At 38.4% G+C, this 26,099-nt stretch overlaps 1 protein-coding gene across 9 annotated transcripts in view; it reads left to right on the top strand.

Moving 5' to 3' along the window:
- Positions 1 to 228: 228 nt before the first annotated feature.
- Positions 229 to 26,099, top strand: part of GLRA2 (glycine receptor alpha 2) — a 127,348-nt gene continuing 101,477 nt past the window's right edge. For 2 of the 9 annotated variants that reach the window (XM_005510778.3, XM_021298823.2), the window contains exons 1-3: positions 623 to 928; positions 3,079 to 3,212; positions 22,349 to 22,416. In XM_005510778.3, the coding sequence (XP_005510835.1) occupies positions 861 to 928; positions 3,079 to 3,212; positions 22,349 to 22,416 (270 nt within the window). In that variant the 5' untranslated portion in view covers positions 623 to 860. Of the gene's footprint in view, positions 929 to 3,078; positions 3,213 to 22,184; positions 22,253 to 22,348; positions 22,417 to 26,099 lie in introns of those variants that run through there. The other 7 variants (XM_021298824.2, XM_021298822.2, XM_065072830.1 and 4 more) reach the window with 6 other exon arrangements.

The following is a 26,099-nucleotide window of genomic DNA, read 5'->3' as shown; positions in this document are numbered from 1 at the left end:
AATACACACATCCCCACTCGCAGAAACACACCGCACGCCTTCCACGCGGATACACGCTCCTGCATGCCCGCAAACACACCCCACGGAGACACTCACACCCACACCCACCCACACACAAGCCCCTCACAACCGCCCCCGCAGCCCGCGGACACCCCCCGGGCGCGCACACACGGACACAGACGCGCGCACTCGCCAGGCGCATGCGCGCTGGAGCGCGCGGAGCTGTCCGAGCGCTGAATTTCTAGCGCGGTGCGCTCCCGCCCGCCTCATTCCTGCACAGGCGCTGGGGTTCCCCGCGGCCCCCGCCCGCTCCGGCCCTCCCTCCTCCATCCCTCCCTCTCTCCCTCCTTCCCTCCCTCCCCGGCAGCGCCGACACCTCCCTGCCCAAAGAGGGGACAAGCAGAACCGACCCAGTAGCCCCATCACCGTCCATAAATACTAATTTTCAGAGCGAAAGGGGAATAAAACATATTGGCAACAGACTGCTCTCAGCGCTATTCCCTTTTGCATGATGCTTCTCGGGTAGTTGGGTTTCCTCTTCTTTTCCTTTTCTTCTTTTTTTTTTTTTTTTTTTTCTCCATCACCAAAAGCCTGGTGGGGGAACGACCAGGTCTGATGCTTTGTCTCTTTTGTGCTGGCTGCTGGAGATGAGCCTAGGCTTGACCTGACCATGATTCCAAGGACTGACACTTCTTTTTTACCCCCAGTTTGTAGAGATCCAGACCTTCTCTTCCTGATTGTCAAGAAAACTAAATTATTGCTGAATTTGGGAATCTAGGCAGCACCAGCTTACTTTTTCCCTGCATCTCTCTGGAATAATTTCTGGGATATTTTCCAAATCATCACAGAAAGCAGAAGGAATGAACCGGCAGATAGTGAAAATTTTGACAACCTTGTTTGCATTTTTCTTAGAGACAAACAACTTCAGGTAGGTGATACGACTCTATGTGATGATTTTTGTCAGAAGGCTGTGGAAATCATAACTATAAGCGTGCTACGTCACATTAACCTAGTTTATTTGCTATATTTGAGAGTATTTAATGTTCATTCTATATAGGCTATCCCTTTTACACTCAGAGACTCGTTGCTTGGTAACAAACACACACACACACAAAATCTCAAATTTGGGTGATTTATTTTCCATTTCTCTAATTCAAAGACATGCTTTTTCACTGAGTATCAATATAGCTAAAAAGATTTTCTTCAGTTTTACTTCCAAAACACAAATTCTCTGCTCCCACCAGAGGTTGTTTCGGAAGTTGCCTTGGTTCCCTCCTCTTCAAGCTATGGAAATGATTGAATCAGTTTTGTCAAGGTTGTAGTTATTTTTGACTAGAGAACCAGTCCTCTGATTTTGGGGAAACCCTGGATGAGACTGGTATTGGGCTTACTTAAAGTACCAGTACGTATGATTATTGTGGGTTTTTTTATTTTAGCTTTTTATGATCTTTTGCTTCAACTATTTATTTTTGTGATACAAAACAAACAGGTCAGTCTTATCAACCAAAACATCATTTTAATCAGATTCATAATTATACCGTATGCTGCTGTGTACCTACGTGTACACATATAAAGTGTTTTTACATGAGCAATGAGGTGTATATACAGTGACAGAGTGAAATAGTGTTCATATTCATGAGTCTGTGATCACAACACAACTCATAGCTAGTGGGCTCTAAATGAAAACAGAAGTAATTTGTACGGAAACATCCCAAATAAGCACAGTGAATTAATTTTCCATTTTTTCTTTTTATCTTTACTGAGTGGTTTTAGTATTTAAGTGGGGAATGTAGCATATTATGTATTAAAAATTAAAGATATTTTGTAATGGTACCGTGTCATTCACAAAAGCAAAAAGAAACAACCACCCTCTGTAAATGTAACCTGAAAAAACGTGGGAAATCATACAATGAGAATTTACTATCACCTTGCCTTTTAACAATTCTAGTGCTCTTGTAAAGTGATAAAGGATTTGATATTTGCTTCACATTTCAGATGCTCACATGTGTATCCGATTTGTTTATACTTGTATAAAACCTCCATGAAACACTCCTGAAACTGAGTGGTTCCCTTTGGGCAAATATTTAAACAGAGAGTGGTTAAGAAGACACAGTCATAGAATTACTCAATTACTCATATAGCTCAAAGATCATGTTGAAACAGATACCATGAAATTGGTTGTTGAAGAATCAAGATAATGCTTTATGATGAAATCTGTGTCCCTAAACACGAAATATGACCATTTCATTGTAGTTTCTTTTTCCTTAGGGAACAATCATGGGGAACTCCTAAATTATCTTTCTCTGCAATATTTAATGTGCTTGAAATATGTAATATGCTATGTGCAAAGCATTTCATATGCATGATATGGTACCAGAAGTTTGCTCTTAAATCCTGAAAACGGAGATGTGTTCCAAGAGCTTACATATAAATACCAGCTGGTGGTAATACTAATGAATTTTATTACTCAATGTCCATTGGTAAAAAAATCAGAACATCAGATGTGACTGACTCTGGAACACCGTTGTCATGCTGGGGAAGAATCCAGAAATTCATTATTGTGATTTAAATCTTTTTTCAGTAGCATCTGTAAAAAACTTTTTTTTTTCATCTCTATCCTTCCTGACATTAACAAAACTAATATTTTTCCACTTTGCTTGGTGAGTGTTGCCAGCTGTTGTTTGGAAGTTTAGGACCACCTTAAATTAGTGTTAACATGTAGTTTTAATGGCATACATGTAGTTAAAGCAGTGAAATGAAGTAAAGTATCAAAGTCCCTATGAGATTGCTCTACACGTTAAGATAAAGAGTAAATTGAATCTTCTAAAGCCTTAAGGCTGCAATGAATTTTTTTTTTTTTTAAAGCTGAGGATTTTTCTAAATAACTAATTGTGGCCATGTACACTACCTTAAGTTAATTTTTATTTATGGAATAAAGTTTTCAGTTGAATAATAGACTATATTGCTCTATTATTACATTCACTGAATTGAGACAATTTATTTAGTGCTATAATTTCTCCATGACTTGAATATGATACAAGCGAAATATTAGCTAATGGTGGCTAATAATTTGTTTAGGACGACTTTCTGTAAAGAACATGATTCAAGATCTGGAAAATCCCCCTCACAGACCCTGTCTCCTTCAGATTTTTTGGACAAATTGATGGGAAGGACGTCGGGGTATGATGCTAGAATCAGACCAAATTTTAAAGGTAAGTTTTTTAAGTCTTCTGGTTGATTATTCAATTATGTTTGGGGCAAATTATAGATTTCAGGGGTTTACCTCTGGGTTCTGATTCTCTTTTCAATAACTTAGTTTTCCAGTGTGATAGTGTCACATATATAACTTGATCCATGGGGTCTGGAAGAGTAGTGTAGGTAATAAGGGTCCAAAGCTTGAAAACCTTCTTTTCACATGACAATAATGTTTAGCTGTCAGAGGCTGCTTATGAAGACCTTACTAGTTCAATGTAGTAAACAGGATTCCAGGTTCCACACTAAAAACTATTGAGAAGTCTTGTTCCTGAAATTTTCAAGCTCTGAAGACAATATCTTTAACAGTTGCATACTGAACCATTGTCTTCTTTATAGTAGTGTCTGAAGAAAAGGTCTGTGTTTTGTTCAACTTGAAGTAAAACCTTCTTCCCCAAAGTAGGGATATAGTAATAAAGGTATGCACACAGCAAATTTTAGCCATTGAATGCTGACTGAATGATAAGAACCAGTTTCTAGGGATACCTAGAAAATATAAAATCCATATTCTGTTTATCACCTGCATGACCCGTCTCCTCCCCCCTTTTCTTCCAAAATTTGGACTGAGTTGAGGAGTGCCATTCCAACACGAAGAAGGCTGTGGACTGGAGACTTCTTTCACAAGCATTACTATTCACAAGTTTCCCTGCTGTACTCCTGTAAATCCCTGTGGCAGTGAGCAGAGAATGTCTTATGGCTTTGAATAAAGGGACTTGGCAGAGAAGTTTTGGTTGCAAATATTTAACACTTCCAAAGAGCCCTGCAATTCCACCAAAACTGGCTCTTCTGTGCCAATTTAAAGCTCAGAATATGATTTTACTTTGAAAATTGATAGCAAATCTGATGCCAATGTACATTTACACTCATCTCTTGGCTTTGGTCACTGAAATGCATGTTTTCTTGTATTGAACCTTGTTAGCAGTGCAGTGAAAGCTGATAACAACTGGAAAAAACAATAATTTCCTTGCCAGTGAATGACCTGCTAGGAAAGAAGTTTGCATGCCAATGAGAAAAGTGTTTAAATTTAGATCAAAGATCAGTTTCTGCTCTCTGTTCCACATGTGCGAATTATAAGATTCAGAACAAAGTGCCTTTTTTGACTGCTTCCAATGCCTGAGTGAGGAAGAACCTAGTACGGCTTTCAGATTCAAGGCTTGAAAACTGACAAGTTAAAAACCTCAAGTCAGGGAAGTCCTAAGTTTTAATTTCAGAACAGTTTTCAAAGTGCTTATCGAGTTCCTGAATGGGAGTCCACATCAGCTTGTAGTAAGTAATGTTGTATTAAGTTCTCACATTTCTTTTGTGGATTTGCCTGAGTATAAGAGAATTTTTAGAGAATATAAATGAAAGCAGACTTTGATAAACTGAGTAAGGTAGCAACCATTAAGAACTTATTCCTGCCCTTTATATGGTTCAGGCACTAAAAGAAGACTTCTGCTTCATCTCTTACAGCTTAGATAAAACCAGGAATAGTAGCAGTCCCTGTACACAGGACAACTTAAAGACAGCTCTTTATTTTTCCCCAGTATGTGTCTAAAAACATTTAATGAAAAACACAGGAGGAGATATATTCACAGCTTTGCTGCCCTGATGTTCAGGCAGGTAGAGCAGGTGTGGAGTGCACTATGTAGTATGGTCCGTGCTGAGCTGTTTAACAGACACTGCTCCTGTCCAAGTCACATGGTTTGCTTGGTTCCCAAGGTGAAGCTGGGTTCACCTATGAACCCTTAATGGCAAAGAATCTGCCATTTCTTAATTTTTATTTTTGTTTCATGAAGTTACTTTCCAGAGCAGGATGGTACTTTGCAGCAGTTTGAATGGACAAATAGATCTTCAGAGTTTTTTTCATGACTTCATACCTCCAAGCTCTCCTGGAGTTCTCAGTCTTCTGGTGAGGGGTCTGGAAGGCTTTCTTGTTCTTTGCTATGTTCATTCGAAGAGTGTTTTGTATCTCAGAGTTCAGAACTAGAGAGTGAAGTGATGCAGTTTTGAACTTTACATCACCTGTCAAAACCTTGCCAGCTGATAACCATTTTTGTTTGTCAGCATGATGCACACTGAGGCACCCAAGTCTTGTTCACTTAAAAAAAACAATTGAAAATTCTTATTGTTTTCTATTGCATATTTCTTTTCCTATTAAGAATAAGAAGTACAGCTGCAAAGAGGTCAAAATAAATTTATCTTCCATGGAGTCAAGTTATATAAAAATATTTTTATGCTGAGTCTATTGTGACTATAGTACAAATTGTTTCAGTTTCTAACATTCATTAGTCTATTTGAGATCTATTTGGGCTGTTGTACAACACTGATATTTTAAATCATATAAATAGATGGATGTCTGAAATGTGGAATGATTACTCAATTTGTAACACTTTATATATTTTGATGCAAGAATTTTTAAGCACAAAAGAGGTCTGCAGGAACAGTAGTTTAAATTAGGGACCTGCTGCCTGGCTTTGCATGTAATCTGGGGTTAATATTCATTTCCTCTGTTTCACAAAAGATGTCATGGATCAAGATAGTTATGCCATTACTCATACAGTTGTCTAGCTTTTCTGCTTTAGACCAGTTAGATTGTTTTCTCTGAGTCCACCGTAGGCATTTTAAAATGTCAGAAAAGTCTGATTTCATGGAAAGGCAACAGAGTAGAACCCATTTATCTTATACTACTGATTATGCCATAATTATATATGCTTTTATGACTAGTCTGAATTACTGGAAAACAGCAGCTCTTTGTTTAATTTGTGGAATAAAGGCTACGCATTCTAAAGAGAGGGGAAATTCTGCTTACTGGAACAAGGTGTTTTATGCAGATAAAACATTTCATCATTAGTTACTGCTTCTCCCTAACTTGCTTTTGTGAATTAGAAAATTCAGGAAGATAGTGGGAGAGCAGCAGGTGAATATTAAAAACTTTAGACATCAACAACAGTTTTGGTGTTTTGGTGGTTTTTTTTTTTTTTTTTTTTTTTTTTAGGATCCTTTCTTTTTTTATATATTTCTGTCTTACACAAACATTTGAAATCATCTGAAAGCAGAGGAGCAGATTTCTGGCTCTTCTTGACACACCAAGTGATCAGATACAAAATGACGAAGCACTGAGAGGGACTGTCCCTCTGATGAACAGCCAGAGAGAAGTGGCAGAGTGACAGCTCTCAGAATTGCCCTCCTTTAATCACTGTCTGTCAGATACTTAATGCATACTTTTTTTCGTCTCACACTCATCTTCTATTGAATTTGAATTGGCTAATAATTTGTGTAAGGACATAGAGTAGAATACTTTTAAATGTAAATGTGAAGACTGCAATCTAATACTAATTGAAGTCCCTGATAGTCTCTGTGTTGACAGCAAACATACACTTGTGGTCCTATGAGTTGATTTGCTGTTTCTTCTTCAATTGTAAAATCAATTGAGCATGGTTTCTGTAAAATAATAAAAAATGAAACCTGCATGATGTACATTTTACCTGATTAATATTAATATTATATTTTTATAGTAAACAACAACAACAACAAATCAGAGTGATGTACTTTCTCCCCTGCTTCTTTGTGTTCATTGAGAAAACCAGAAATAGCAGAATAGGGCACCTGTGTTATAAAGCTAGCCAAGAATGTGCTTTCTCACTGGTAGAAACCAGGGATGGTGAAGTGGTAACTTAGATTAGTACATATTCATCTCAGGCTCCCTCAAGAGCACCCTGTGCAATGCCATGATACAAAGGATCAATATGCAATCTAATCACAGCATGAGATGTGGTGCTAATGGAAAGTCAACTTGAATTTAAAATTTTCTAGCAGGTGCTGACCTTCAGAGGCTACTAAATTATTTCCACTTTTTCACACCATCTTCTAAAACCACTTCAAATCTAAACACAAGCTAGATTATATCAGATAGATAAAACTATTGATTTATAGGCACTACTGTGTCTTTTATGCCAAATATTTTTGGTATATTCTGGCCGTCATGCACTGAGTGGGGAGAAGGGGAGTTTGTCACCAAGAACTCCAGAATTGTGTTATCTTCTGGTATGGAAAACATTTACAATGAAGGTGATAGTGATTTTCTTTCGTATTGAGTTTAATTCTGTGGTTTAAATACATTCTTACCCATTAAGTCCTTATTTGCTAAAGGATATTCTGATTTTTATGGAGTTACATAGAGCCGTGCAGCAACAGTGCCCATTAACGTTACTCTCATCACTGGATGGTGCAATGAAGTGTGAATTAGCTTGCTCAAATGCTGCTGCTTCTAGACTCAGAGAAGTCTTGTTAGAGGGATGCAGTTTGGGGATGTAGTGGCTGTAGTTGTAAAAGACAGTTGTAAAGCAGTATGTCGCCATTTTCATGCTGAGTCAGTGGGTTTATATCCGAACAATAAACACATGGGTTACGTAATTTACTAAAAATTAGCTTGACAACTGTTACAGGAAATGGCTTATGTACTTTAATACTTTAGCTCCTTGGCAGCAAAGGTCAGTTTTTCCCATATGTTCAGGTCCATTGCTTACTTACTATGCCCCTGAATTGACCAGTAATGAAATGCTTAAAAAAGCTTGAATGGAAACCACTGAATGATATTCAAGGGTGAAATTAATGGCACCAGGCTTAAGAAACAAAAGCAGCTTGCATGTATGTGCTAAGTAGAGGCACCGTCTGCAGAAGTAAACCTTATGTAGACATGAAACTTCACAACAAATAGCAGTTGGAAAAACGACCTATAAATACATATAAAAGTTGGAAAATATACTTAAGCTAGGCTGAAGAGTTGCAAAGGTTTCTTCTCCAGTGATTAACAACCAAAGCTGGACTACAGTTCTTAACAGGTACTGGCCATGAGTTGTTTTCCACACAGTTTGATCCTCAAAGGGCTGCGTCCCACAGAGACTCAAATTCCATCCAGACATGACAGCTATTGGTGCATTCCCATTGGAGGGCACAGGCTGAAGAATCATTGTAGGAGGAAGGACGTTTTTGGATGTGGTCAGGTCATTGTACTCCCTAAGTATAGGCTGCTTGAGATGTGCAAGCATCCATTGTCATGGAGGTATGCTTCTGATTTATTTTCTACCTTGAAACACATCTACAACTTTATGCTGTTTTCAGACAAAGCTGTGTACATGCATCTCACTGCAGTTAGATGCTGCACGAGGATCCTTACCCGCAGGATATCGAGTTCATTTGGTTTTGTTTTCCTTTTCTTCAACCTCTAGAAAAAGGTAGCTAAGGAAATGAAGTTCAGCCCTTGCCCTAGGTATGCACATTTTCATGCAGAAACATTTTCACTGCAATTATGCAAGGAACCTTTTAATTGTGTTTATTTTAAAATCACTGGTAAAGAGAGATATAGAACTTGTCCTTCTTCCCTTCTTTCTCTAATTTCAGGTTCTTTTCCAGAATATGAATAAGCTGGGAGAGTTTCATGGTTAGCTAGGTTATGTCTGGGCTTCTAGACAAATAGGTCCAGACAACAAGCTCAAGCAGGCCCCCCGATTATCTACGCTGCTTAGCTGTTTGCTCGTTCCCTGGATCTTTTTCTGAGCTTCCTGCAGGCAGATCCCTGCAAAGCCAGTCAGAAGTGCTGTGAGCATGCAGCACTGTAAGTACAAGCCAACCAGTGCCACTTAGTATCCCAGCTGAGGATCTGTCCCTGCACTTCTTTTTGATTTAAAAGGTTAGCCACAGTGATCCATATCATATTCGTCTGTTGCCTTTATTCAGAACCAGTGATTTAATTAAGATATATCAATGGATTTGGCTGTTATGGAATATTCATCTGCTGCTGCATAAACTACTAAGGGAATTTATGAAAAACAAATGTCAAAGTAGAGCTGAAGACCTTTGATGTCAAAACAGGAAACACTGTTGTTCTGATTGTGTTCTAGTTTAATGGTATTGTTTTCATCACATCCAGTATCATGTTTAGATTTAATTTTTCTGTACAGTTGAAATCAATGCCCTAGGGTCACTCACATTAAGCATCTTGTATTTTGGCTGTTTTAGAAAATATTCAATTTGTATATAGAATGTATGAAAACATGTACACTTAATTTACTATAAATATACTAATTTATAAACTGCAAATCTGTTACATGCAGTGATATAGTAACTAGGATTATGTATACATAAAGCAGAAATGCGCAGTTTTATTACACAGACTTGTTATATTTTTTTTTCCCCTCCGGAAATATGAATATAAATCTCTGATTAAGTCATCAGAAAATGTATATTAGATGGTTCAGCTTCCAAATAGGCATTTCACAATGTTTTATAGAAATGAATGATTCTAAGAGTCTGTAGAGAAGAACCCCCCCAAATGATGGAGACGGGGATGAATGGGATCTGATACAGCTTTAAGATTAAGGGTACACAGTGTCTGCCTTGAACAGTGACCCACCAATGTCATTAACACCAAGTCCATGGTCAAAAGCAAAAATGTGCAGAAATATAAAGGCTCTGATTCTAGAAAGCTTATGAGAGAGAAGTGCCGTTCACCAAGTGTTCAGTCACTTATGAGGGATAACTTAGAGCAGCCTACGGGCTTATCTGAACTGTGCCAACTACCAACAATCCTCAAGTATTGCAAGGGCATGAAGGCACACTGATTGCTCCTTATGCCTCAGCTATGCTCCTTATGTCAGGAGCTGGGAAGAATGGAATCAGAAAGGCTTCATGAGCCCATAAGAGAAAGAATATTTTAAACCAGGACTTAGATGGAGCATAAGTCCACAAACAAACAATCTCCCCTGGAAATCTCCCATCCACCTGCTGTGTAAAGCTAAAGGGGTTCCTCTCAGGGTGGATCTGTGACCACTTATAAAAATAAACCACAAACACAAAGTAGGGTCTATGGGTGACCTGCTTTATTCTGCAATATACAGAAGATTTTTGGTCCGGTTTCCCCTCAGCTTAAAGGGTTCAGTGTCTGAGCCAAAGGACTGTAAATGGTTCTGAGTGGCCCATTTTGCAGCAAAGAGCTCAGACTTCACTAAGCCAGGGAAAAAATACAAGGTGAACGCCGCTTTTCAACCTTGCAATGTAGTTGCTTGTCTGACCGGGGGAGAACCTTTACCTTAGACCATTTTGATGAGATTCACAGAAGTGACTTGTAGCCATTACAGCTTAGGGGCAGCTGATATAACTGTTACAGAAAACATTGTAAGAACAAGAACTGAGAGCAAACACTTCTCTCACTCTTCTAGATAATTGTCCCAAATGTGCATGAGTGCACTTTCTCTTTCTCCAAATGTTGTATCCTAAGTGCTTTGCTGCACAACTTGCTAGGTTCAGTAGGCTATCCACACCTACCAAATATTTTTAAAACTGACCATAGCTGCCCTTTAGGATGAATCCCATCTCCTCTGTTTAGGAGACATTGATAGATATCTCACCCTGTTTTCCAAGGAGCCCATAACCTTGTAGCATAGGAGTTGAAAATTTGCATACCTTCAATCTGAGGCAATCATAGAAGATCCCAGAAAAGACTTTTTTTTTTTTTCTTTTTTCTGGAAACTCTCAATGTTTTGTTATTTGCTGCAAAACTGGCTGTGCTTTAGAAGGAAAGACTGAGATTCTTGACTGATTTTTCAAACTAAGTTTGTATGCGTTGACTTGGTGGAGAATGCTCTGAGGAGTGGATCCTGAATGAAGTACCTCCACCCTGATGAAAAGTAGGGTTTCAGGAGGACCCCGAAGAGTCCATTGCAAATGATTTAGAGTAATCATTTGATTAATCTCTGCAACATGCTCTACTCATGGACTGTTTAAGGGCCCTAGCATTTCTCCTCAAGGGCCTGGATGTTTTGGACCAAAGCATCAGACATTGCGATTCCTTCTACCTGTCATGGAGCTGAGATTTTTTTGGCTATAGTAAACAGTGGGCTGTTCAAAGAAGCACAGTAGTGGTGCAATGCTCTTCTCCAAAAGCTAGTAACTCTTAACTGTGTGTTTCTGTGTGTCTAAAGCCCAAGACTGCGTGGAAGCAACTGGGCACATCTGTGAATAGCTGAATTGTGGATACTTTCCCTTAAAAAATAGTAACTGTTACTCAATTGATACACGGCATGAACAAACACATTCTTTTGCCATCCCAGAAATATGACTATGGATTATCTCCCTCACTTTTGCACTTGGGGAAATATGGCTGAGAAGAGGCTAAATGCTTTCCTTAAACAAGCATAGTTAGTCAGGGAAAACATAGGTTTAAAATTTATCAGATCGATTCTCATTATGTTGGACTGACTCTAATGACTACATTCCCAATGTGTGCTGTCTTCATCTTAGGCTATAAAGCTGTCTTACCAGGATGGTTATTTCTTTTTGTGCTGTTTACCATGTTTAATAAAGAATTAGTCCTAAATAATAACTAAACAACAGTAACGCTTTGGCCAGGTTTTACTATAAACTCACACTGCAATTTAAAGCAGTTGTTGAAGACATGCATGCAAATTACATGCATGGGGCCAAACTAGGAATGTATGTTAAGACTCCTGGTTTTTAGTTTTGTGTGTTGGTTTTTTTTTCTTTGTTTTGTTTGTTTTTTGTTTTTGTTTTATGTGTGTGTGTGTGTTTTTCTCAGAAGTGAATGTAGTCTGTTACATCTGCATAAATGCATGCACATACCTTCTGCCATGACAAACTAAAATGAAGATGTGGCCACTCCATACAAGAGTTTCAGACTGCAACAATTTTCTTTTCCAGACAGTGATATCTCATGACATTTGAGCAGTCTAAGATGTTAGAAGCCTTTGGTCAGTCTGGTAATAGGAGCCATCATAAAAATAAGCATCTGGAGAATTTTGCAGCTCTTTGGCTCTGTACTCCTGAGAATAATTTTGCACCTTTTGGGCTCCATGCCTCTGAGAATATTGGTTTTGTTACACTTCCAAGGTGTGTTTTGTGTGAGGTAAAGGACACACAACCTGTTAAAACCAGATTTTAACTATTCTTTTATTTTATTTTTTTTTTTAATAAAATAAACTTTGATTAACGAAGTTATAAATTATTAGGGACAGATTCAATTCAGGCTAATAAGCTTCTCAGTGCGGATATAGTCTCATTTGGATTACTTTGTAGAAGACTCCTACTCAACATGACTATTGTTAATAGAAACCAGAAAAATACCTGGTGCCCTGACTCTGCAAAAGGCTTTATGTCAGCAGAGCTCTGAGCCTGTATGAAAGCCATGTAATGCTCCTCATAGCAACACAGTGAGCATCCCGCATCAGAGCTGGTTTGGTATTGACAAAAAGCCAAGCCAGTCAGTTTATAAAATGCTTATTTTCTAGGCTGGTGAAGAATTCTCATTCCCTCTTCCATTCTTCCAGACATTTTATATAGAGGAAGAACTGGTGACTGAGAAAAATTCTGGTAAAAGACACTCAAGAAGTGCCTTAAGGATGTTTTGCAATTAGAAGACAGATCCTTTTTGGTATTCAGGATGTAGGAAACAATATAGGAGGTTCCCAAAGGCAGGAGGGATATGTGAAGGGGAGGGATAAAACACTGAGCTAAACATGCAACAGATCAGCTGATAGCAGCATTGAGGCTGAGAGTCAAGAGGCAGGAATTAATTTCAAAGCCATATTCAGTGCAGATTATATGGAAATGAGTTGAACTACAAGGAAGTAAAATATGGGAAAGGTATGAAAATAAAAGGAAAATGTGCTTTTTCTTAGTGATAGATGTCATAAGTATATGGGTCTTTGTGCCTTTGACCAGTTGCAGATTGCCACCCATCCCAGGTCCTGACTGTTTCTGTTGTCATTTGTCCCTATACCTGAGCCATTCCGTTTGTTTAAATCCCATTGTTCATCTGTGTCCCATGTATCATTTGGTGTATAATTCTCTAGCAGCCATAAATCAATGTCTGCTCAGTAATGTTAGCCACCCAAACTGCTCTTATCCTTCAAGTCCTGCATACGCCTTCTGACAGTGAAACAAAGGACATTATGGAGACATTAAAGGAAAAGTTGGCAGAATTGTGAAATAAAGCAAATGTCTGAACTCAGAGGAACAAAAAAAAAAACCAAAAAGCAAAACCAAAAAACCCCCAACCAACCAACCAACCAAAAAAAAAAAAACCCACAAAAAAAACCCCAAACCAAATCAAACCAAACCAAAACCAAAACCAAAACCAAAAACAAACAAACAAACAACAAACACAAAAACAAAAACAAACAAAAAAAGGAATTAAAACTAATTCTGAAGCCTCTGTGTGGTCACAGTGAGAACTATTGACCAAGCCCCATATTTGAGACTGCACTTATTTATGCTTATAACTGAGCTTCCATTAATTTCTGTAACACAAGATCAGAAACACAGAGAAGGAAAAAAGTAATAAATATTTAGAGAGAAAAGAACAAATTACCTTTTTAAAAAATTATAATTATTATTATTATTAAATGTTTTGAGGTGAATATGCTGAGCAGAATGAAGCAGTTCATTCTGACTGAAAATAGAAGCCTAGATGGGTTGACCTAATTTCAATATTATTAATAATACTTTTCTTTTTTCATTAAGTAGATGTTCCCTCCTGCCTTCTCTTCTCAGTGAACATTTTCTATCTTGTGGTTCCATGCAGTGTCTTAGATGACTTGGCTATACTGAATTTGTAAAAATTATTAAAAATAAGATTACCCAGGAGGAGTTTGACTGACTCTACACAGGAGTGCAGATCTCATGGCTAGACCTGTAATATCATCTTTTGTTTAACCACATTCAGGAATGTCCCAGACATCTGCACACGTTATGCCAATCAGCAGCAAAGATCTCTGTCTTCATTAATGCAAAACAACCAAGCAGTTTCTCAGAATCAGGTGTGAAGAGCATCTGCTACCTGCTCCCAGTGATGCTGAGAGCCTCTATCTTCCCATTTGCTCACTTCAGTGAGCATTGTTTTGTGATAAGAAGTAGGTGCCTGGATCTTTTCATGGAATAAGAAAAGCAAACACTTCAATTTCCCCAAATACTGCCCTGTGCTCTATCTCATTGGAAGAAGGAAGACTTCAGAAAGAGTTGCTTTGCAGTGAGGTGCTTATCATGATTTGCAATGGAAAGATTTCAAAGAAGAGTGGAGAGCTCAGAAAAAAAAAAAAATGTAGTTTTGATGGACACATGAAGAATCAAAGCACTTATTTGAATATTTGCAAATTTTACATGAGTACTAAGTAACTTTACACTGTAGGATTGTAGTTCCAATGGGAAGTTTCCAGATGTAAGATTTCTGATTCACTGTTTCTTAAATTTATTTCCACAGACTCATTTGCACATGGAAGGCTTTAGCTCTGGGACTGGCTACACTCACAAGTGTGACTGAGGTTTGTGTAGAAATATCTGAGTTAGCTTTCAAGTAATTTGCTCAGAAGTGCTCTGTGCCACACAGAGATGATAGAGAGCTCAGCACACGGTATAACACCTGAGGTTAATGGCCTCCAGTGAATTCCAGCCTGCCATGACTACCTTGGTAGCAGCCCTCTACCTACATGAAAGCCAGCTCCAGTGCATTTGCACAATCCATTGTGACTGCTATTGCTATATATTCTTCATAGACTAGCTCACGTTAGCGGTGCAAATCAGGACGATGTCAACTGTTTTAAAGGGCTTTTCATTTCTGAGCTCCTGGTTTGTGGAGTGAAATAAAATAGTTCCTGAAAATTGTTCTTATGTCCTGTCTGTTAGATAACCTATGTGGAAATATCCCACTGCACCCCAGAGCTGACAGTAATATATGTTTCTGTTATCAGCCTCAGCAGAAAAAGGCAGGGAAGAATGAACACATTATATGGACTATCTGGCAATGCCAAATGTGGAACTGAAGAGGTTTTGTAATGTGAGACTTACCTTCCAGAGCTGGGTCTGTGGACAAAGGTATTCACTGAATGTGAAGCATGCCAATCCAAAAATTTTCACAAGTGCATTAAGCCACCAAAAAGGTGCATATTAGCAGGGATTCTGCTCCATGAAATGTTGATAGGATTTTACTGGCATGGCTCCTGCTACATTCAGTAACAGTCCAACAGCTGAAAAGTCACGTACCACTTCAGAAATTGATTACTCACTGTTTGACCTCACACTGTGTCAATGTATATATATATAGATGGCTTTAGCTGTACTTACTCCAGAGATATTTTCTTTCTGTGACTCATTCTGTAATCACCTGGATCTGACAATCACTGGAGTATTTGTGTTTTGATTCCTCAGAGGTATTTTGCTGAAGAAGAGCTTTCAGTTTTGGAATGGGACGTGCCCTTTTTATATCCAGGTCATTTCAGAAGGCTGGATTTTTTTCTCAGATGTTTCCTCAAGTTAACCAAGTGAAGGGAAACAGCTTAAATCTTGATGCCATTTTGTTTATTTGTATTTCTGTGTGTGCCTACATGTGTATTTCTGGAAATACGCAGCTTAAATTGGGAAAAAAATTTACTTTCCTCTATTTGTAATGTTTTTCTGCTGATTCCATTCAGTGTTGCCTCTATCTCTCACCTCTTCTGTTTTGGGTAGGGCGTGTTGTGTCTCCTCCAGTCTGTAAATGTCATTGTCAGAAGTGATACTGCTCAGGTACATTCCTCAGATACTTGGTAGTATTTGGGCTCAGTGATACCAGTGGGAATGAGAGTCCTAAAAAGGATCTAGACATCTGAACATCTCTGTAGGTCTTGCTCTGGCTCTGTAAGTGTCTTTGTGGTTCTTAGCCTTATTCTGTTGATCATAAATTTATACTGATATCACAGAATATGATTCTGAGTCTCAGATGCAACAGTAAGAACCCAAAATTGTTGTCACATTCCTTCCAGGAGATATGGCATTCTCAGCAAGCTAAGTTATTTTATATGACAGACGAACTTTAAGAGGGTGTTGGTTTTAGCTTGATGAAGCAGAACAATAATTTTGTTTTATTTCATTTTTCCAGCAAATTATATTAGTGTAAAGTACCACACAATTACTGCATTTCAAAGGTTCCTGAGATCTCTGCTCTTGCTGGTTTTCTTTCGGTGTTTGGAGGATTTTTTTGTTTATCTGTTCAGTGGATAGAATTGTCATAAATGAATGATAAAATTATAACAATTCCATCATATATTGGATTGTGGTGAATAATTCTAAAGAAGAAGGAATTATCTGTTTACTGGGCATGATTATACTTAGGGACTCAGGATGATTCACTCCATGGAAATCCCATAGGAAGACAACCTCACAAATGAAAGGCATCACTCCCCAACAAGAAATGTCACCTTCATTTGTAAGCCTTAGGGTAACTATGTTGTCCTGGAGTCATCAATTTTGCCTGCTGTGACTGTTGCTTTTCCCTTGCTGTTACCACTCTAATGAGATGATGATGTTTAAAATGAGGAAAACATTGGTTTTGCCCAAAGGCAGAATGAGAAGGAAAGAGAGGAGAAGGCTTACCTAGGTACTTACAATAAAGACTACCTGTGGTCTACCTCCTGCTTTCCTACCAGAACCTTAAGCAAACTTGTTAAATCATGTGGGTTTTCTCATCAGGGGTTGGACTATGCATTATACAGATCCTTGAAAACAAGCGTGCAAGTCGCACTGCTTTGAAGTAGTGGGAGGATCCCCATGGCTCAGAGGAACTTTTCTGGTGCATCAAAACTGCCTTTCCCTGGCCAAATATCCATGGTCCCTGGCCAAAGGACTGGCTGAACTGCCTTTGATAACACTTCTCTAGTCCTTACTTTGCCTGCCTCACTCTGAACCAGGAGGAATCGAGGATGATGAACAACATGCTCCTGCCTAATGACCATGGCCAGCTGAGGTGTCCCAGCAGTAGTTCAGCCTTGCTGTCTGACTTACAGGAGTGTGCCTGCAGGGCCATAAAGAGATGCATTGGCAAGCTCTTGAGGTTGTAATTCAGGTGCTTTTAGCAGTGCAGCTGCAAAAGCAGGCCCACTGTAGGGGTTATCTCTGTTTTAAGTCTTATGATGACAGTGCTGGATGTTGGAGGCTACTCAGTTTGCTTGAACAAGAAATGGTTGCTAGAAGCCCAGCTGCCTCCAGAACTGGCAATTAAAAAACATCTCCAGCAAGCTCTGTTACCCTCCTCTGCTGTCCTGGGATCTGTTACCAGTGCTCAGGTCAACATCTGGGTTTGTCCTGCTCTCACATTTTGATCCCCTCCCTTGTTTAAGCTCATACACGAAATGCCCATTCCACAGATGAAGGGATGTTTAGTTCCTGGTGAGACAACTGCCTCTTCACTTTGCCCCTTGGTCCTGTTCCTGGATCCTTGTTCTATCCCTACACTCAAGCAGGATGGATTTTAGTGTTTTCAAATAGTCCTGATGCTTATCTTGTCCTCTGTGGTAAGGGGAGAAGGGCATTTTAGTTCACCTTTCTCTGCCGTATATGGGATGAAATAAACCATCCAAGATGGTGGGAAGAGAGTCCTTCCATTGACACATGGGCGAAAATCAGAAGGTAGGCCAAAAATATTACACATAAAGACACAAGATTCTTCACAGATCTGTAAATATCTTGCCGATATTTTCACTGTCATTCCATGGGGCAGTTCTGCTTCGTTATCTCTCATTTTTGCTTCCACATATCTCGTCTTTGCCTCAGTTTTCTATGCGCGCACTCTATTTTAGTTTGCCTTACAGTATCCCTGAATAAATACACATACCAAAGAAAATTGGCAAGTGCACAGGTATGATTTTAATCCTCTTGTATCATTATAGTATTCCCACTAAGGGCATTTTAGCCATATGGCTGAAATTAACATGAAGGAAAAAGGGCTACCAGCTGCAGCCTGGAAACCATACACCAAAAAGGCAGAGTTGTGATGGATGTGAAAATACAGATATTATTAGTTGCAGCTAGAACACTCTCCAGGGCCAGAATACAAGTAAATTTTCTCAAGAAGCTGTCAAATGAAGGAACCTTTGGGGTGTTATCAATACTGCAGAATATTCAGCAAACGCTGCAGTCAGCAGATGGATGGGGCTCAGTGTACAGCTTTCAACACTCTCTACTCAACCTGGGGACTTCTCCACATGTTGAGATGGATTCATCCTCCTTGCAGCTGACAGAGAATAGATTCATTCCATAACCAGACAGCATCAAGGTCACAGTCACATTTGATACAGGAACAATTATGCCACAGCAAATTCAGGGGAATATCCAGTATATTCAAGTTTCTTGTGGGTAAGGTGAGCAGATGAGTGGTGAGGATGTTTTATAAGTGCTAAAAGCCGTGAAATCACAGGAGGTGTATGACATATTATAATGTCAGGGCTGTTCAAGAAGGCAGTGTGTTGGAGGGTTCCATTGATGGGCAGCAGCAGCAGACCCTCTGGGGAAGCAGGTGGAGGGGGGCTGCAGGGAACAGAAGCAGTATCTCAGCTGTTTTTCAGAATACCAGGCATCTGCTTTCTGGTGGATCTGAGCATTAGCTACCTGGTTTTGGTTTAGTTTTTTTTTTTCCTGAGTCCTTTCAAGAAACAGACATTCTCCTTATCACTCAAAAACTGCTTTGATTATCTTGGATGCACCTGAAAGACATCTGGACTGTTACTATACCTTGTTGCACTAGAAGTGACAAAAGAAAAATGAAGGGGAAAAAAGAATTTCATTATAAAGTATATTTTGCTTGATTTCTTAGAAGTGATATCAGCTCTTTTTAGAATTTAGGCAGTAAATTCAGATTAATTTTTTCCATTGCTTTTGAAGAGTTTTAAACTATGTTCTCAAACCTTGGCTATACTTCATATAAGTTTACTGCTTTCATTTTAAATTAACTATTTGATTAGAAAAATCATATAGGATGGTGCATGTGAAATGTTTCATTGGAAAAAGTGATGTTGTGTGCCTTCTTTAAAGTGCACCTTTCCTTAAGATGTACAATACATATATGCCCCCTCCACACTGGAATAATATCAGCTGTAGAAAAATGTCCATAAAAAAAGAATAAAATAATTCCAAATCTCAGTGGTCAGTTAGTTATCTTTTTCTTATCTACTTCATTTGGCTTGTGTGTCCTATGCATATTTAGAAACCCCATCATTAGCAGATTGACTTTAAGAGAAAGTTGGACATTTAGCATGATCAAATGCTGCCCTCTGTGATCCTCTGATAAGATCTTCTGTTCTCATTTGATTGAAAATCTTGCATTACACTTCTGATATTTATAAAAAAATGTAAATGATCAGAAAAAAATTGAGTGGTGATATCTCGCCAACAAAACTCTTTCCAGAAAACTCTGAGGATCAAGAGAATGTGACTGGTTTTGCTGGCAGTATTTAGGTTTAATGAATTCTTATACTATTCCACTTCTATCAGCAGAAGTCAAGTAAAAGATATTATACAATTGAGTAGAGAAATGGAGGAAGATATCTGCTTTGTTACAAAATACAGTGCTCTAGCATGTACACACTTAGTGTATATCTGAATGGCAGTCTGTGGTGCAGTAGTGTAGCTCCTGTCATAGGTAACCATGTTTATTCCGTTCTGGTGACACTCAGGGACTGAAAGCTGTGGTGCTCACATATGGTGACTTTTGCAAGGCAATGCCATGAGGTTAAAGAGAAGTCGACAAAAAGCATGGAAAAATGCCAAGTCACTCAGTGACTCCTTCACATCTGTCTTTGCTGATGAGACTGGTTTTCAGGAATCCCATGTCCCTGAGACCTGTGGGAAAGTCCAGATCAAGGAAAACTCAGTGGAGAAGAATCAGGCTATAGAGCATTTAGGCTCATGGGACCACAAAGGAAGTACCCAAAAGTTTTGAGGGAGCTGGCTGATGGCATTGTAAGGCAAATCTTATTTATCTTTGAAAGGCCATGTCAACTGCAGGAAGTTCCTCATCACAGGAAAAAAAAGAAAAAAAAAAAAAAGTTGCTCCTGTTTTCAAGAAGGACAAGGAGGAGGATCGAGGAACTACAGGCTGGTCAGCCTTACCTCAAAGCCTAGAGTAAACATTCTTTGAAGCCATTTCCAGATATGTAGGACAGGAAGATGACTGGGTGTAGTCAGCATGGATTTATGAAGGGAAAATAATTCCTGATCAGGATAATAGCCTTCTATAGTGACTTGTCTGGCTTCATGGATGAGAGAAGGGCAGTGGATATTGTTCATATTGCTTTTGGCACTGTCTCTCACAACAGTCTCATAGACAAACTATTGGAACAGGCTAGTTAAACAGACAGTGAGGTACATGGAAAACTGGCTGAGTTGCCATGCTCAAAGGGTTTTGACCAGCAGCACAAATTCCACCTGAAGGCCAGTCACTACTCATGTACTGCAGTGGTTTATACTGGGCCTGTACTGTTTTAACATCCTCATTTATTACCTGGATGATGGGACAGAGTCCACCCTCAACAAGTTTGTGGAAGATACAAGACTGGGAGAAATAGTTGATGCCCCAGTGGGTTGTGCTGCCATACAGAGGGACCTGGATAGACTTCAGAAATGGGTCAACAGGAGCCTCTTGTTGTTCAGCAAGGGGAAATGCAGTCCTGAAACTGGAGAGGAACAATCTGGGAGATGGCCAGCTGGAATACAGCTTTGCAGAAAAGGCCAAGTTGAACATGACCCAGCAATGTGCCCTCACAGCAAAGAAGATCAACAGCCTTCTGGGTTGTATTAGGCAGAGCATTGCTCAGCACTGGTGAAACACGTCTGGAATGCTGGATCCAGCTGTGGATTCCCCAGTACAAGAGAGGCATAGACTTAACGGTATGGGCCCAGCAAGGGTCACAGAGGTGATTAAAGGACTGGAAGATCTGTCATGTAAAAAGAGGCTGAGAGTGATGAGGCCGCTCAGACTGGAGAGGAGAAGGTTTGTGGGACTCTTATCCATGCATACACATAACTGATGGGAGGTAAGTAAAGAAGATGTAGCCAGAGTCTTCTCAGTGGTGGCCAGTTACAGGACAAAGCCAGTGAGCACAAACTGAAACACAAGACACTCCGCTTAAATACAGGAAAAAATTTCTACTGTGAGGGTGATTGAGCACCAGCACAGGTTGCCTGGAGAAGCTGTGGAGTGTCCATCCTTGGAGATATTCAAAACCTGATGGCGCATGGTCCTGAACACCCTGCTCTGGGACTAGATGGACTAGGGGGACTGGGCCATCTCCAGAGGTTTCTTCCAACTTCAATGATTCAATGATTCTGTTTGTTTATACATAGAGAAATAGGTTGGTCAAGCTGCCCAGCTAACAGAAGTATCATCAAGTAAAAAGCTCTAAAAAAATTATACTATGGAGGGAGAATAGAAGATTATTTGTCTTGTTCTAGCTTGGCCTTGAAAGTGAAAACATTCTTACAATGTAAAAATGAAGTGTTTTTTAAAAAATAATTGTTATAAAAACTGAATTAAACAACACATTTCATTGGAATTTAACAGCCTCAAAACATATGACGGTTGTGTTTTTTCTTCCCAAACCAACATATTTGTTACTTCCAAGGTGGGTGGTCTAGCACTCAGGAAGCTGATAGTATACTGGATTTCACTGGGCACATTATCTTTCAATTAAAAAAATTGGAGTGGAGTCAATGTTAAAAGCATGGGGATTTCAGTGGCAAGCCTTTGCATACAGAGTGGGATAAGTATAGGGAGGTAATCTTTTAATTTTAAGTCTGAGAATGAGGGGAGAGACGAGTGGTTGCAACGCTAAAGCACATACTGCACTGGTACTGTGGATAAAGAAAAAGTTCTCATGCTCTCACTCAACTCTTCTCATAAATCCTTAAGTGGAAGGGTGTTGATTTGTGTATTTATATAACAACTTCCCATGAAACTAGATTAATTAAATTAGTGTTGATTTTTTTTTCTTTTGATTGATATTTACATGATCTGTTTGGGAAAACTCACTTTCTACTTGTTTTCAGCCACATCTGTACCAGATTGTATGGAGGCTGAGGGATCTGTACTTTTGTTTCAATGTATATTGCAACATTTTTATTGCATTCCACAGGTCCTCCAGTAAACGTTACTTGCAATATTTTTATCAACAGTTTTGGATCAGTCACAGAAACCACAATGGTAAGTTCTATGATGCCATTGGCAAGAGAACAACAATACGTAATATATATCATGAACACAACCTGTCAATTTTTCTATTTATTGTTCAACTTGCAGGTCCTCCTGTAAATGTTACCTGCAACATATTTATCAACAGCTTTGGTTCAATAGCAGAAACTACAATGGTGAGTGGGACTGGTCATTGAAGCCATCTTGTGAAGGAGTGGGATATGATGTAGAATAGAGAAGCTCAGGACCTGGGGACATTTGCCAAGTTATTAAGCTATCAAAAACCTGACAGCAGAATTAAAATAAAATTAATATAAAATAAGTATATAAAGATATAAATAAATTATTAAGCTCAACTGCCAAGTCTAAATGTACATATGTAGTGACTGCACCACAGTCTGTAGTGACTGTGATGGCAGCAAATACAGGTGTGTGCGAAACAGCTTTCTCAGGGTTTGTTAGCACTGATGAGGCAGAGGAATGGCTGGAGCTCAGCTGTGGGATCCCTGCCAAGTACTCCATATTTTGAGTGGGTCTTACACCATATGCTGAATTATCTGCTGCTGCTGCAGACTATGCTGACAGAGCTACCAGAATGGTCTTGTTTAACTTTTGCAGCCACATCAGTAACTGAAGTGAATGCATAACCTGAGTGAAATGACGAAAATATACAACTCAGGTATTTTGAAGGTTAAATTGATACTGGGAAATTATGGGATCTCAGCTGACTGAAAGGTGTATTTTGACTGAATTAAAAGAATTTTATCAGTCAAAAAAACAAGGCCAAAATTAAAATATTAGTTTTAATTGTAAGATATGTATATAAATCAATAGCTTATTTTTCCTTTTCAAGATGAGATTTTTCTTTTAAAAATTGTCAAAATTTAGGATTATGAAGTCAAGCTAAAAAAAAAATGAAATTAATTTTTTTGTCCAACCTTTTTCTTTTTTTAGTTGAGAAGTACATTTTCTTCCTCCCCCCCTAATAGTTGCTAAGAAAAATATTTTTTGAGTCTATTTAAAAAGATGCTGAGATTTTAAATCTTCTTTTTCAAACAATTAACAAAAAAGATAGGTTATTTATTTTAGCATAGGTACACCTGTCTGCTGGGGTTAGTCCAGAGAGAGATTTTTGGATTTTTGATGATTTTCTTATAATAAGAATATAAACCCATAATAACTATCAGGTGCTCAAATATAAGAAGTGGATTAAACCCATTCTAGAAAGGGCCTAGTGACAAATTCCAGCTTGACTTTGAACTTTTCAAGTCACCACGGCCACAAAATAAACTAAAAATGGATGTTGTCAGCTTCATTGAAACTTTGCAAGAGTTATTCTCTTTGCCTCAGGACACTATGGACAGCTATAGACACTTCTAAAGCAACTACAATGCAGTTTCACAACTCTGCTTTCTGGGGATCCCTGCACAGCGTCCAGGTCTTTCTGTATTTGCTGAAGCCAGAGGCAATAAAGGTGCTTAGCATCCTGTAGGACTGAGTTCTCAGTAAATAGAAACGTAATTACTACCCACAAGAGGACTTAAGGTATACCAAAGAACTATATATTTTTTTAATGGGATAGATACTGCCTTGCAAGCCTTGCATTATGAAAAGCAGATATTTAGCCCAACTTAATTATTTTATTTAATATTCAAATACTTCATTTACAGTTTATTTCAGTTTAATTTATGCCGTAATTTAGAAAGTGCTGCTGAGGAATGTGGCAACTCAATCCTTCTGCTCCCAAATATAGTTATCTAAAAAAACACTCTGTTATTTAATGTTTTCCAGAGAAAAGGGCAAGTTAACACTAGGCTAGGTTGCTTTCTTAAATAGTGTGGGAAAAACTCTTCTATAAATGACAAGCTATAATGTATAGAGCTATAAAATAAACAGATAAGTTAGGAGAGTATGAGTATGTACCTGTAATATTTTAGAAACACCTTAAAAGAAAACTAAAATCAAGTTAAAAATGTCAGGAAAAAAACCCCGTATATCGATGTAACATAATTATCAACAGGTTTAATTTTCAGTTTTTTGGAAAACATGTGTTTTCCTCTGTTTAAAGGATTTCAGGGAGATAGCTATGAATGTAGCTTTTTTTACCCAGCCACGTCTGTTAATTCTAGTGTGCAGAGGCATCAGCATAGCAATAAGTAGCAATAATCCTGCATGTCACTGGCTTTACAAGATGGCATTCAATGAAAATATTTGCACGACCTAATGCTGATTGCATTAATTAGACTCCTTCATTGCTTTGATTAAATCCCCTCATTGCATTTTACCTTCTATCAAATATGTTAATGTGCACCTTTCTAATGTTCATTAACACATTCTGCTGAAACCAGCCAAATATACAAGTAGATGAAAACAAAGACTATTGGCTTTCTTATTTTGCTTTGTTTATAATATCTGCCAAAATTGTGAAAAGATTTCTCTTAGATATTATTCAATGGTCTGATATTGATTTTCTTAGTGCTGTTACTTCTTTAATGACTAGTGCATCTAGTTTTAGGATGTCTTAAAACTGCTTTGAGAGGCAGACAATGTACTGTTCCATTTACTTTGCCTTTCTGAAACAGATATAACCATGTGATAAAAATGTTGGCATCCCTTGTGATAAATAATGAGTTTTGTTTGACTCTTAGGATTAATTTTTCCCTACAAAATGCTCTTGATGGTTTTGACATAGAACTAAAAGATTCATTTAAACACCTGGATTGTAAATTCAATAGAGACATTCCTGTCTCAGAGGATAGGAATGTTCAGAGAAAGCACGTATATGAACTGAAGGGTCATTATCAGAATATAACTTGACTGATCTACAACAGCTCATTGGAAATTTGGGAGAGGAAATCTTGTTTAGAGAAGCTTTCAGCATGAGAAATAAACATGGCAAACAGGAATACAGTCCCAGACCTCCTAAATTCAGTAACCCAGGTTCTCAGTAACACTATCAGGAGTTGCTTCTGTTTTCTGATTAGGATAGACACCAGGATGAAACTCATCCCTGTGTGAAAGGTCAGCACAACTCTTACATCCAGTGTATTCTTCTAAAAGCTAAAAACATTCATTCAGAAATAAAGCAGGATTTTGTGTGGGTTATCTCCAAATGAATGAATTCCATAGAGTCTTCATGAGTTTTATTCCCAAAGAGCTAGGAAAGCAAAATGCATATGTAATAGTCTGTGCTATAACATATGTATGAGACAGTATCACAATTTATTATTTTTTTTCTCCAAAATAAATGGTTTTCTTCCATATTAGAATGAAATATATTATACCAAAAAAAAAAAAAACAAACAGTGGGGGAAAAAAAAAAAAGCTAGAGTCAAGATGAAATTGTTGGACATTTTCTTCATTAATTCACTTAATTTGCATTTAAGTGCTAACTTGCAAACAAAGAGAAAAAGATGGTCCTGAGTAGCTTCACTGAATAAAGCAGTTATGCCAGTAAGCTCTGTGTCTATTTTTGGAAGCATTCACACATGCAGTATTCAGCAGAATATTCACTGTACAGCATGACTGCAGCTGAGTATCACAGATGAGTAATCTACATCAGGTTGGGCAGATTCCCAGAGAACTCAGATGTTCAGTTTTGCTAATGACCAGGATTTTTTAGTTATCTGATGTAGGAGAAGCTAAGATCAGTTTATACATTGACGAGATAATTGTTAATTACAGAAATGACTAACTGTGAGAACATTATCATTGTCGTTATGCCCTGTAATCAATGACTGACACTATGCAGCAGGTTCTCTGTTGGGATAAATGCATCAAACTCCAGTTGTGTTTTGAGTACTTATGTTAGCAGAAAAAATTGCCATTCCTTTTACAATTTTTGCAGCAATAAAGCTTG

The sequence above is a fragment of the Columba livia genome, chromosome 1 (genome assembly GCF_036013475.1).
Source record: "Columba livia isolate bColLiv1 breed racing homer chromosome 1, bColLiv1.pat.W.v2, whole genome shotgun sequence".
NCBI lineage: Eukaryota > Metazoa > Chordata > Aves > Columbiformes > Columbidae > Columba > Columba livia.
The sequence above is the reverse complement of the archived record's forward strand: the minus strand, read 5'-3'. Positions and strand labels throughout refer to the sequence as shown.